Here is a 15,038-nt window from a genome sequence, read left to right on the forward strand (position 1 = left end):
TTATAGTGCAAAGCAGAAATGAGATGAGGTACAATTTAGGTACAATTTACAGTAAGGTGTACGAGTGTAGTGCAAATCCTTTATCAATAATATAAAGTGTGGTTAGGTGATCTAAAGTGTGGAGAGTGGGTGCTGCAGTGTGTTGTTTGTTTAAAGTGAGTGTGTGAGTGTGTGCGTGTGGATGTGTGTGCTGTGTGCATTTGATGGTTGTTGTATAGTGTTTATTGTTCATTGAGCAGCCTGATGGCCTGGGGATAGAGCTTCTTCTGAGTCTTTCTGTGCTCGCCTTGAGACTCCGGTATCGCTTGCCTGACTGCAGCAGTTCAAAGAGGCAGTTGTTCGGGTGCTGGAGTCCTTGATGATTCTCTTAGCCTTACCCCTGCACCGCTTGTTGTAAATGTTCTGGAGGGTGGGGAGCCCCCCTCCAATTGTGCGTTCGGCTGAACGTGTCACTCTTTGTAGTCTGCTTCGGTCTGTGCAGTGCTATTCCCAAACCAGGAGGTGATGTTGCCAGTCAGGATGCTCTCTATTGTACATGAGTAGAAGTTCTTAAGGATCTTCTGACTGACTGACTTGGAACTTCCTTAGGCGCCTGAGGAAGTAGAGGCGTTGTAGTGGCATGTAGTGGCATGTATCATAGAGGCTGTAGTGGCATGTATCATAAAGGGCTGTAGTGGCATGTATCATAGAAGGCTGTAGTGGCATGTATCATAAAGGGCTGTAGTGGCATGTATCATAGAAGGCTGTAGTGGCATGTATCATAAAGGGCTGTAGTGGCATGTATCATAGATGGATGTGGTGGCATGTATCATAGAAGGCTGTAGTGGCATGTATCATAGATGGCTGTAGTGGCACATGTCTCTCTGTGATGCAGAGAGACCAGTATTACCCAGTCACCCCCTGCTTCCCATTTAAGGATTCCATTAATCCAGCCTTCTCCTCCTCCTCACCTCCTCTTCCTCCTCTGACTGCCAGTTATAGCAGCATGCGCTGTGAACGCTCAATATCCCCCTCACCGCTTCACGCTCACACCTTCTGTTGCTCTCTCACACTGCCTCTCCCTCCCCACCAGACCTCTTCATTATCTCTCTCTCTCTCTCTCTCTCTCCTCTCTCTCTCTCTCTCTCTCTCTCTCTCTCTCTCTCTCTCTCTCTCCTTTCTCTCTGTCTATCTCTTATTCTCTCACCACCTCCCTCTTCTTCTTACCACAGGTATTGCATCTAACCCGGGGCTGTATTCAGATTTTGCTGTTAAGTGCCATGTTCTACACGGGGGCGGTGGATAATTCGACACGCCTGATAAAGTGTGGAGAGAGAGCTGCTGGCCCGGGCTCCTCATTGTGTTGTGTGTTGGACGGCCCACCAGGTGTTGTCAGGCTCCCCGGCGCGGGCGCTAAACTGATGCCCTCCTCCGTGCCTCCATTAATTCCTCTCTCCACAGGTGCCTCCTCGCGGGGGCCGAGAATGCCAGGGCTCTGGGTTTAGAGTGTTGGGAGAAAGTATTCACACCTAGTCTCTATCTCATCACCGTATGGACGCTTTGGTTGGCGGATAGCAGGTGTTTGTAATAATACTAGGGGTGGGGGGGGGGGAAATCGATACGTAGTAGTATCGCGATACTTTGCGTGGCGATACTGTATCGATACAGGGATGCCAAGTATCGATATTTAATTATTCATATTTTTCTTTTTATTATTAAATTCTTTTTGTATTTTATTTTTTTTGTATAAGGAAGTTGCATTGTTCATTTCAATACCTGTAATTATAGTACAGTAGTCCGCACACATGTGCATTCAGTTAAGTTGGAATATGACTCTATACAAACAGTTCAGTTTGTCAGGTACATGCAACACAGATTACAGTGTTTACACTCGGTCTGCTTGAGAAAATACCATGTTCTGCAATAAAAATGATTGAAGTGAGATGAACAGACTGAACTTTATTTTATTAGATAAGACATGTTGACAAAGTTTTACTTTGCAGTTGAAAAAAGGTAATAAATCGCATTATATCGCAATATTAATATCGCAATACTCAGCATATCGCAATATATTTAGTATCGCAATACTATCATATCGTGACTCAAGTATCGTATCGTGAGGCCTCTGTGATTCCCACCCCTAAATAATACTAATAATAATAACAATAATAATGATAATGGGTAATCTATGCATCATGAACATGCTACTATGCATGTAGCCTATTTGTCTATTTTGATGCTCTTTTCTTTTAATAAAAAAATAAAATAAAAATGAACTGCTGTGAAGCACTTTGAGCTGCAATTCTTGTATGAAAGGTGCTATACAAATAAAGTTTATTATTATTTCTTTCTCCTTTTCACTTTGAGAATCGATGATCTATTTTAGGGCAGGGTGCGAGGCCTCCAACGAGGTTAGGGTAGCAGGCAAGGGTTCGGTTTATAAACAACTTTTTAGGTGAAAACGATGACGAGGTTCGGCACTGCAGCCTGGCACACAAAGAGTGACACGTTCCATGGTGGCAGGGCTGAACCCGAGCCATACGTCGTCCAAGTTATAGATCACGGGGTGCCACATCGCCGCTCCCTCTGGCTGCGAACGCCGTAGCACTTAGCTCCTAACATTGCCGGGGTGCGAAGCTTAATGTTCTAAAGGCAGCGGCTGTAGAATCATAACTTATTCAGCAGTAGCCATTTCGAAGGAACACGATGGCCGCCGAGAACCACAAAGTCTATAACTACAGCTCCGTGTTCAACCTCCTCGACCTCATGTTCCCACAAATCCCATTATCCCATCAGTGGATAAGTTTATGGAAGCTCTTCGCTCCTCCATTTGTGGGGCCGAGATATTTTGTAATGTGTGTTAATATTTAGACGCTTTTCTGAGTGTTTTCGCGCGTGTTTGTGTGTGTGTGTGTCCATGTGTCCGTGTGTGTGTCCTTGCCCTCTCGCTGTGGCCCGTCTGCCTCGGCTCTAATTAGCAGCGGAAAGCTCCCATAGCTACCTACTCATCAAGCCTGGTCCAGGACCTGGCCGGAGCACCTCATCACACCCTGACACACAGACACACACAGAGCACAGGCTGCATTATGGAGATTTTAGGTGGGAGATTGACAAAGAGATGGAGGGAGGGCGGACAGAGAGAGGCACTGAATGTCTACTTTGGCTCAATGAGATTGGCACGACTGCAGGGAAGGGAAATTAGCTTGCTGCTGGATGGTCCCCTCCTGGCGGGCGAGGCGAAGGGAAGAGAGAGATAAGGAGATGAGGAAAGGGAGGAGAGAGAGAGAGGGGGGGGAGGGGGGGAGGCATTATTATTATTATTATTGTGTAATGGTGTGTTGTTGTTGGGGAAGTGTGTTGCGTTGGCTCGGCTCCTCGTGTTCTTTGTGATGAAGGAATGGCTCTAGCGGGGCTACTGTCAACACGGCTGGGAGTACAGAGGACTAATGGTCAGGCTGGGCCTGTGTGTCAGTCTGGCAGCCAGCGATCAATACTCCCCCCACAGCTCTCCGTCAGAGTGCCGGGGGAGAGAGCGGGGAACTGGGCACCTGAGGGTCTCTGTCCGTCTCCGTCCGTCTGTCTGTCTGTCTGTCTGTCCGTCTGTCCGTCTATGTTTGTGTTTCTGTCGAAGAGAATCCTTCTCAGTTTGAACTATTGTCCACCTCAAATCCTGCATAGTTTGAGGCTTGCAAAACTAGACTAGGTTTAGAAAGAAAACTCTCTCTCTCTCTCTCTCTCTCTCTCTCTCTCTCTCTCTCTCTCTCTCTCTCTCTCTCTCTCTCTCTCTCTCTCCTCTCTCTCTCTCTCTCTCTCGCACACGCATTGGCTTTAGAAAAAAAAAATAGGTCATTGTTCGGGTTGTTTATGTGCACCGATTTCCTCCCAGAAAGAGAAACATTTATTAGAAAGCCAAGCGTGCAGAAGGCCAAGCGTGCGGGGGTTGAGCTATGTGTTGCCAGACTATGCTGAACCTTGAGAAGCAAAAAACTGCTCAACAAAAATGTTCTCTGAGCCCCCCCCCCCCCACACACACACACACACACACACACACACGCACACACAATGCATGCACGCACACACGCACACACACACACGCACACAGTGGAGACTTTGTTAGCTGGTTGGCACAGCACTGGTTCCCGGAACCGCATGTTTCCACCCAGACTGGAACAGTGTTACTGTTGTGCGGGTCTCTGCTGCCGCTGCATTGTCAGAGCAGATGCACGGAGCGCATTCACTGCACAGAGACGAGCGGCGTTCATAGAGGGGTGGCTGTCAACAACACGGCAACACGTCCGCTGTCGTAAAGAAACACAGACGATCGCTGCCTGGAGCTGGACAGACCAGGAAGCGCTCTTCAAACCCCCCCGCCAGCCATCAGAGAAACCTCTCCTGTGAGATGGAAACATCAATGTTTATAAAAGTGACTAGCCCATGGGAGATTCCATGAAGCCCGGTCCCTGCTGGACATGGCCGGTGGAATATTCGACTATTCTAAATGATGTAGCTATTCTACTAACGTAGACTCACTGTATTCTGGACATCATGGTATTCTGGACAGATTTTCCTTTTTTCCTTTTCCAACGATTTATTGAATAAATACATTATGTATATGGATTTATAATAGTGTGTATATACACACACACACACGCACACACACACACAGTATACATTATATGAATATATTCATCCTCATTTCCTTCCCTTTCCATCCTGGCCACACATGAATCATCCACACTATTTGATTTGGAAAGATCTAAGCAGAGTCCGCCCATTGTATGTGAAAAGAGAAAAATGGTGGGTGTTTTTTTTGTGTGGCTGGTATGCTAGAAGGTGGGGATCAGCTAAATGTGTCTCAGGAGGGTTCAAAACACAATCAACTGTCAGTAAGGAGTTCCGAACATTCTTAAGATGTCAAAATACATGTATTTTTTTCCCCGTTTTAACACTAACTAACAGCAATTTACCGTTGAAAGTACTCGGCCCACTGCATCACTTCTCCCCAGACACAGAGTTACCAACCAGGCTTGTGTTTGCCTGGATGGAAGCGGTGGCGTTGAGTTAGTGCTCCACGTGTCCGGAATACAGTGAGTCTACTTACAGCTGATGGTTTTGTTTGTGTCACCTGCACAGATTTTCTTCTTTTCTTCTATTGTCAATAAGCTAAATTGGATTTGATTTCCTTATTTATTTGACTAATAGATGGAAATAAATCAGTCACAATTATGAGTATTTGTTTACTTAAGGTGAGATGATCACAGAAGCCCTTTAGGCTACATTATGAATGTCCTTTGTCCCTGACACCTAGTCCCTGGAACATACAGGTAGTCCCTGGTCCCTGGCACCTAGTCCTGGCACCTAGTCCCTTGTCCCTGGCACCTGGTTCCTGGCACCTAGTCCCTGGCACCTGGTTCTAGACCCTTTGTCCCTGGTTCCTAGTCCCTAGCCCTTGGTCCCTGGTTCCTAGTCCTTGTCCCTGGCACCTGGTCCCTGGCACCTAGTCCCTTTGTCCCTGGCACCTAGTCCCTGGTCCCTAGCCCTTGGTCCCTGGTTCCTAGTCCCGAGTCCCTGGCACCTAGTCCCTTGTCCCTGGTTCCTAGTCCCGAGTCCCTGGCACCTAGTCCCTTGTCCCTGGTTCCTAGTCCCGAGTCCCTGGCACCTGGTCCCTGGTACCTAGTCCCTTGTCCCTGGCACCTGGTCCCTGGCACCTAGTCCCTTGTCCCTGGTTCCTAGTCCCTTGTCCCTGGCACCTGGTACCTAGTCCCTTGTCCCTGGCACCTGGTCCCTGGCACCTAGTCCCTTGTCCCTGGTTCCTAGTCCCTTGTCCCTGGCACCTGGTCCCTGGCACCTAGTCCCTTGTCCCTGGCACCTAGTCCCTTGTCCCTGGCACCTGGTCCTGGTACCTAGTCCCTGGTACCTAGTCCCTGGTACCTAGTCACTGGTCCCTGGCACCTAGTCACTGGTCCCTAGCCCTTGGTCCCTGGTTCCTAGTCCCGAGTCCCTAGTCCCTGGCTGGCCACACTCCACTTCACTAGCATGTTCATTTGACACAGTGATCCGTCACCTCCCTCTCTGGCTGTTCCCCCAATATGACTTGGGTCTGTTATTTCAAAGTGGATTCTGTGGGAATGTGTTGCAGTGGAAGAAGGCGTGGGCACCAAGTGGAATGATGAACAGAGGCTAACATGCTGTGTTTGTTTCTTCTTTTAGTCTATCGTCGTGGCTGAACTGGGTTCCCTCTTGAAAGGGAAAATCATTGTAGCGTTTTTCCACCCTGTTCCCACCTTTGAGCATCAAGGATTGGTCACCCCCCCCTCTCTCTCTGTGTCTGGACCGCACAAGTGAATGCTGTGCTCCATAAACGCCGGCACATCATTATACTGGGATACTGAAAAGCACAGAGGCACGCATGCAGAAAATATTAAACTACGTATGGATCTGGCCACATACAGCCACGCTTAATGCACACATGTATGAGCTTGTCTCTCTCTCTCTCTCCTCTCTCTCTCTCTCTCTCTCTCTCTCTCTCTCTCTCTCTCTCTCTCTCTCTCTCTCTCTCTCTCTCTCTCTCTCTCTCTCTCTCTCTCTCTCTCTCGCCTCTCTCCTCTATCCCTCTCCTCCTCTATCCCCTCTCCTCTATCCCTCTCTCCTCTCTCTCTCTCCCTCTCTCCTCTCTCCCTCTCTCTCTCTCTCTCTCGCTCTCTCTCTCTCCTCTCTCCATCCCTCTCTTCTCTCGCTCTCTTTCTCTCGCTCTCTCTCTCACTCGCTCTCTCCTCTGTCTCTCTCTCTCTCTCTCTCTCTCTCTCTCTCTCCTCTCTTCCTCTCTTCATCTCTCTCTTCTCTCTCTCTCTCTCTCTCTCTCTCTCTCTCTTCTCTCTCTCTCTCTCTCTCTCTCTCTCTCTCTCTCTCCTCTCTCTCTCTCTCTCTCTCTCTCTCCATCGTCCTCCCTCTCACTTTAATTTTCACCCGCCCCCACACACACACACCCTACAGTTGCTACAGCATAGTCCTCAGCATTGCCTGACGTCTCGTATGAAGCGATGAGAACATAATGTCATTGAGGACACAATGTCTTCTCTCTAAAGTCCCAGCTATAGTGTGTGTGTGTGTGTGTGTGTGTGTGTGTGTGTGTGTGTGTGTGTGTGTGTGTGTGTGTGTGTGTGTGTGTGTGTGTGTGTGTGTGTGTGTGTGTGTGTGTGTGTGTGTGTGTGTGTGTGTGTGTGTGTGTGTGTGTGTGTGTGTGTGTGTGTGTGTGTGTGTGTGTGTGTGTGTGTGTGTGTGTGTGTGCGCGCGCGCGGCGCAAATGTCAGTGCATTATGCGTCAGTGCCAAGCAGTAATCCTTGTCGGTGTGTGTGTGACTCAGCCAGTAGTGGTGCATGGCAAGGCTCTAAACACAGAAGCAGACATGGAGTTGAACGCCTTGCCATTTGGCACCCGGTGGCATCTTGTAGGAGGAAACGCCGACCGAAATAGATGATGAAGAAGGAACTCTCCGACGGGCATGAAAAGGCACATTAGCCACGGATTAAAAAGACATCGGCACCATTTCCACTCGTGTATATACAAGACACAGATTTCTGTTGACGCCTAATTGTAATTAGAAGGTTCTCTCTGACAAAAAAAATAGTTGTATAATGTAGCTCTACGGGTCTTTACACACAATGGGCAGAGTTTGATTTTTGAACATGTTCTTTTAAGTAGGGACTCGATACAAATGTAAACGTATTATTTTCCTTCTATGGGATGTGAAAACCGCTTAAGCTCAATATCTCAAAACTACTCTGAACGTAGAATTTTACAACACATATAATACATAACATTCCTCTCGCGTACGTATAGTCTACCAATGTCCCACTGTAGGGGGATTAATACGTTTGTGTTGTACACCAGGGGTTCCCAAACTTTTCAGGCCAGGACCCAGAAAATAAGGCGTCAGAGAGCCGCGGCCCAATGCAATTTTTTTTTTTTTGCCAGGCGACTGATTTTTTAAGCCAAATATCACTTCAATCCTATTAAGTTAGTTCAAGTTAGTTATTCATTTATATGTGCTATTTATGAGAGGGCTAACTTGTTGCAAAATAATAATGATAATAATAATAGCCTCATTAAAATACTATTGTTGCTTCGGTTGTTTTCAGCGTTTTATGTGCATAATCTGTTATTTAGTTTGAAATGTTCGTTGAAATAAGTAGATTTTTCGTTTTTGTTTATTTATTAAGTTAATATAAAACCATATAGTCACATTTTAGAATACAATAGAATAGAATTTTTGAATACAACTAGAAACACTGTCCTGGCCTGCTTCTAAGTTCAGTGGCCTGACAAAAAAAAAAAAATGATTTTTAATTTTTTTTTGGAAATCATCTCGCGGCCCACCCGTGGCTGCTCGCGGCCCACCTTTGGGTCGCGACCCCGACTTTGGGAACCACTGCACAACTCCTCGAGGTCTCAAACCCCGCTCACCTGTAAGTGTAACCTCTGTCCAAAAACAAAGTGCAGTAGTGGGTTCCCGGCGCTCATACCCACGAGCCTGATTGCACACGACGCCGACTCACGACGCCGACTCAATGTCAGCCTCTGCTCGGCTCTAACCATTTTCATTTGCAGAACAACAACAGCCCACATTCCCCCGTATTGCTCAGCACTTTGATGTAAAAACACAGTGATATTTCACATGGGCTTAAACGCCGAGGCGACGCCGGGTAAAGTAATGAGATTTCTGCAGCCCTGGGCAACGGAGAGCTTTCAGGTTTTACAAAAGTTCAGACGTCTTGTTTTTTTTTAGCGTGTTGCTCTCTCTCGCCCCCCTCCCTTAACCCCCATGCACTCTCCATAACTAACTAACTCTCTCTCTCTCTCTCTCTCTCTCTCTCTCTCTCTCTCTCTCTCTCTCTCTCTCTCTCGCTCTCTCGCTCTCCCTACTCCTTCTTTCCTCTCCTACAAGCTACAACATATGTAGCTCTGCCAAGAATATTCAAGTGAGGATTTATTCATGATGGGCTTTTTGAGGCATGCTCGAAAAACTCCTTAACCTTGAAAGGTACTTTGTTCTATCTCCTCTTTTAAACAACCGCAGGGATACGGATATGGAAATGAGTGTTTTTCTTGGTTTTGGAATTAAAGGGATGTTTGTCAACCTGGCATGATTATTATGATGAATGGGGTATGGCTCCTTCTACTAGCATCGTACAGTACGGCAGCGGCGTTTGGCCGGGGCTGACTATTATAGCTGGCTGTTAGTTCACAATCACCTTCTGCAGGTGCCAGACAGCTAGGCTAGCTCGCGAGCTCCTCCGAAGGGAAGAAGCAGGCCCTCGTTTTTAAAGGTCACGTCATGGGAGGGGAGGGGGTGATCAACATTGGGGACCTCACCGGTGAGTGGGGTAACTGGGCCTTTGAGCACCTGACAGGTGTTTGGCTCCCCTCTCTCTCTCTCTCTCTACCCCACACCTGACCTGTACACACCTGCCCAATGTGCTGCTACAATGCTCACTCGCCAACCTACTGTTGCACCCGGCATCACTCACTGTGGACTCTTGTCCTCTCTGTGGTTTTCCAGACTATGTAGTTGACCTATATGGCTCGCCCTGGTCATCAAGCTCAATGTATAACAGTGTGTCAGTGATGGGTAATATATTTGTCCCATTTCAATACCATGGCATATAGCTCCACTGGTTATACTCCACTCCACTCCACTCCACTCCTCTCCTCTCCTCTCCTCTCCTCTCCTCTCCTCTCCTCTCCTCTCCTCTCCTCTCCTCTCCTCTCCTCTCCTCTCCTCTCCTCTCCTCTCCTCTCCTCTCCTCTCCTCTCCTCTCCACACTCCCTCTCTCCTCTCCTCTCCACACTCCCTCTCTCCTCTCCTCTCCTCTCCTACACTTCCCTCGCTCCTCTCCTTTCCTCTCTATCTCCTCTCCTCTCCCATCCTCTCTACACTCCCTCTCTCCTCTCCTCTCCTCTCCACTTCCCTCTCTCCTCTCCACTTCCCTCTCTCCTCTCCTCTCCACTTCCCTCTCTCCTCTCCTCTCCTCTCCACTTCCCTCTCTCCTCTCCTCTCCACTTCCCTCTCTCCACTTCCCTCTCTCCACTTCCCTCTCTCCTCTACACTCCCTCTCTCCTCTCCTCTCCCCTCCATCTCTCCCCAGGCGCCTGACCTTAATAGCACTCCTTTCTGTGTGACTCTGAGATATATAATCCAATAAGCGCAGCTCCCCGCCTGTGGCTGGGCCCACCGCGCACACACACACAGACGCACACTCATGCACTCACAGCGAGCATGTAGAATCATCAAGATGACATCTGCGCTGTGTTTGAGGGCTTTTTAAAAGCTGCGTACTTGCCATCCCCTATTAACAAGTTATCATGTGAGAAGAACTTGTAACTCTTTGGAGCGGAATGTTTTATTTTTGGGGGTGAGTTTAGGGACACACCCATACCACTTTTACACTGTCCCATTCTGATTACTAAGCGTTTCCTGGTTTCCTCCATTTCTCAGATACCATTACTCTATTTTAGCCTGATATCAGACTGATATCTGATACAAGTATCAGTATCGTGCGTCTCTGGTTGAGTTCCCCTGCTCCCGTCACGTCTACCACTCAACCGGATGTTGCTCTGGCCTCACATGTTCATACTTCCTCCCCCGGGAGGTTTGCTGTTTATACAATCGTCTCTCTGCTACTCTGCCATCTCCCAGTCGAGGAGATTCTCACATTCTTAACCTTAGAGAACCCTCAACGACATCCTCCCTATCTTAAAGGAAAACTCCAAAATGTTGGGAAATTTGCTTATTTGCCATCTACCCTGGAGTTAGACAAGAAGATACATACATTTTTTCTTCTCTGTGCATTAGGGCTGCAACGATTAGTCGACATAATCGACGATGTCGATTATTTAAAAAATCGTTGACGAGAAATTGTTGCGTCGATTAGTCATTAAAAAAAAGATATATATATTATAATTTTTTTATTTAAATTTTTTTTGCACTACCTATCTTTGTGAAAGTGGCTTCTCAGCTCTGGTCCAGCTGAAGACTTCTTAGCTTAACATAACAGACCGACAGTAAGTTTGGGGGAACTAATGGGATAACTGGGGATGTTGTTTGGTCCTGACAAGTCTCAAAGCAACTCTGAGGTCATGCTCAATGTCCAATCTGTTCCTCTGCTCTGTCTTCAGCTGGACCAGAGCTGAGAAGTCACTTTCACAAAGATAGGTAGTGCAATTATTATTATTTTTTATTTTTTTATATAATTGTTTTTCGATTAGTCGACTACCAAAAAAGAAATAGTCATTAGTTGCAGCCCTACTGTGCATGCAGTAGGAGTAGGAAGACGCGCACCGTTAGCCTAGCTTAGCGTCAGTCACTGGAAGTAGGTTCCTCCATTAGCCTAGTTCCCAACGTCTTCCTACTCCTACTGCATGCACAGAGAAGAAAAAGGTAAGCATCGTCTTGTCTAACTCCAGGGTAGATGGCATATAAGCACATTTCCCAAAATGTTGGAAACATTTGTGATGTCACAGTATGATGTCATAATAGAACATTCTAGAACATTTGTGATTTCACATTATGATGTCATAATAGACATTCTAGAACATTTGTGATGTCACAGTATGATGTCATAATAGAACATTCTAGAACATTTGTGATGTCACAGGATGATGTCATAATAGAACATTCTAGAACATTTGTGATGTCACAGGATGATGTCATAATAGAACATTCTAGAACATTTGTGTTCTATATATATTCAACAATTCTCTTATATCTCAGATCTCAGTAGACAAGTGAATATATCACTTGTTGTTTCCGGCTACTTGTCTGTAAGCTTGAATACTATATTTTGCGCATTTTGAAACAGGACTGAAGATATCAACTGTTAAACAACATAGATTGAAACCTGCATTTCACAAACATGTTTAGCCGTGTAAAGATGCCACTGGGTCTGGATGTATGTCAAGTCAACAACATCTGGGACCTTCTCAAGAATGCCATCCAGGAGATCCAGAGGGCTCGAAGCAACAGCGGGCTGAGCTTCGAGGAGCTGTACAGGAACGCATGCACCATGGTGCTACACAAGCACGGCGAGAAGCTCTACACGGGCCTGCGGGAGGTGGTCACCGAGCACCTCATCAACAAAGTACGAGAAGATGTCCTCAACTCTCTAAACAATAACTTTCTCCAAACACTGAATCAAGCCTGGATCGACCATCAGACTGCCATGGTGACGATCAGAGATATCCTCTGGTACATGGACTGTATCTATGTGCAGCAGAACAACATGGATGACGTCTACAACATGGGCCTCATCATCTTCCGGGACCAGGTGGTGCAATACGGCTGCATCCGGGACCACCTCCGACAGACCCTGCTGGACATGATCGCCTGCGAGAGGAAGGGAGAGGTGGTGGATAGGGGAGCGATCAGGAACGCCTTGCGGATGCTCATGATCCTGGGCCTGAAGGGCAGGTCGCTCTACGAGGAGGACTTAAAGGGCCCCTTCCTCGAGATGTCGGCCGAACTCCTCCAGATGGAGCCAAAAGATCCTAGCGGACTCCAACAGTCCTTAAAGCTTGAAATTCTCCCACCTGTTACAGAGTTTAAAACCTTTATCTCCAACCTTTGTCAATCAAGTTGTACATTTATTTGTAACAATTTATTTGTTATATTTGTAACAATTTATTTGTTATCTGTGCTTTTTGTTCTATTATGACATCATACTGGGACATACAAATGTTCTAGAATGTGCTACTATGACATCATACTGTGACATCACAAATGTTCTAGAATGTTCTATTATGACATCATACTGTGACATCACAAATGTTCTAGAATGTTCTATTATGACATCATACTGTGACATCACAAATGTTCTACAATGTTCTATTATGACATCATACTGTGACATCACAAATGTTCTAGAATGTTCTATTATGACATCATACTGTGACATCACAAATGTTCAATTTGAATAAAGTGATTAATCTGATTATATTAGTCTTTTTTCTTTTATTAAATCAACTTTCCAGCCCCCTGTCAACTGTCAAATGATGTCAACTGTCAACCTGAATTAACATTCAGTATTCAATATTGTCTGATTCAATATTAACAGGGTTATTTCTCACAGCTTGTAGGACTTGCACCACACACACACACACACACACACACACACACACACACACACACACACACACACACACACATACACACACACACACACACACACACATGCACACATACACACACGCACACACACACACACACACACACACACACACACACACACACACACACACATGCACATGCACGCATTCACACACACAAATGCACGAAACGCATGCACACACACACACACACACACACACACACACACACACACACACACACACACACACACACACACACACACACACACACACACACACACACACACACACACACACACACACACACACTCAGTCTCGCCTGTACCTCCTTGCTAGCGTGGTCTCCTGGAGGCCATGGTTATTTTCTCCTCAGCCTCAGAGTCCAGAGGAGTGCATTTCTTCCAGGAGACAGAGCCCACTGGATCATCCCAGCAGAGACCAAGCTTCCAGGTCATATATCTGGCCGCTCTCTCTCTATACTGGAAGTGCATTAATGTCTAATCTCCACAAATGTCATTCACCCTCAGCCTAATATCCATCTGAATGGAAATACACCTCCAGAGAGAGAGAGAGAGAGAGAGAGAGAGAGAGAGAGGGGGGGGGGGGGTGGATAGAAAATGAGATGGGGGAGAAGAGAGAGAGCGAGAGAGAGAGAGAGAGAAGACAGAAGGGGGGGTGGCGAGAGAAAGGGGAGAGAGACAAGACAGAAAGGGGGGTGGGGTGGAGAGAGAGAGAGCGAGCGAGAGAGAGAGCTTTTGGGGAGAAAGAATTCATTTCAGTCTTATCACCCATCCGCATAAGCCCCCTTGCCCCCCCCCCCCCCTTTCAGACAGACACACACACAGACACACACACACACAGACACACACACACACACACACAGACACACTTCTAGTCTGAAACACCCTGAGATTAGACCTCAGGTTTGTTGTTCGCGACACAAATTAATTCAAATTCAACAACGGCGTCTGGTTGTTTCCTGAGGATGCCGGCGCTCGAGACGCTGCGTCGGCTTTTGTCTCCCGTCCGCAGACGACACACCGCTCTCTGTCTCGCAGGAGCATCGCTTCGCCCTGAGGGTTCAGCAGGGAAAATGCTGACTGTACATCTCAATAACACTGTTTGTCACACAGACACTGTTCCTATCGACCCGCCATTGTATTGGGCCTGTATATAATGCAGAGCGTGCCCATTGTCTTTGAGAGGTTTGATTTGTTAGCATGTCGCGTTAAGTCAAGCAATTCGTTTGCAACACTGGATTTATTTGCGCCATTGTGAAAAGTTACGTTTGATCTGTTTTCAGGCTTATTTCTCCAGTCAGCATGAATGAATGAATGAATGAATGAATGAATGAATGAATGAATGAATGAATGAATGAATGAATGAAAACTTTATTTAACAGATTGCAGAATGGGTACAATACAGTGTACGGCTCGATACATACAATTGTTAAGGGGATGCAGACCAGAGAAAGACGTTTGTCTTGTTTACATCAGGGTCCCCCATTTTCAATTCATGAAAACATTTATGACATACACAACATACATGACATCATGACATTTATGGCATAGGGACATACATGACATACAGGTATATATAGTACATGAGGATATATACTCATTTCCCTGTCTGGACATTTAATATTACGCTTTTGAATCTCCCCAAGTAACCTAAAACTAAGACGTAATGATTATTTCTGGGCCTTTGATGATAGTCCTCGCCCAGTGATTTATATCCGTGGTGTTTTTGTCCTAAAGTTGTAGTTCATGAACAATCCCTGTTTATTCCCTGCATTGTTCTGCCCCCCAAAAGAGGCGCGGCACGGTCAAAACAGGACGCGGCGGTCAAAAATCCAGCGAGGAGGACATATTGCTGGTCTGATAAGCTGCTACCACTAGAGCCTGTAGATGTGCCT

General features: G+C 46.6%; 1 protein-coding gene across 1 annotated transcript in view; it reads left to right on the top strand.

The window, feature by feature from the left end:
* Window positions 1-11,910: 11,910 nt before the first annotated feature.
* Window positions 11,911-15,038, top strand: part of vav2 (vav 2 guanine nucleotide exchange factor) — a gene marked incomplete at its 5' end in the record, with an annotated part of 212,203 nt that continues 209,075 nt past the window's right edge. Inside the window, 1 exon segment of the mRNA XM_084324887.1 lies at window positions 11,911-12,488. Within this exon segment, the coding sequence (XP_084181013.1) occupies window positions 11,911-12,488 (578 nt within the window).

This window comes from Notolepis coatsorum, assembly GCF_963971535.1.
Source record: "Notolepis coatsorum genome assembly, chromosome: 11".
NCBI lineage: Eukaryota > Metazoa > Chordata > Actinopteri > Aulopiformes > Paralepididae > Notolepis > Notolepis coatsorum.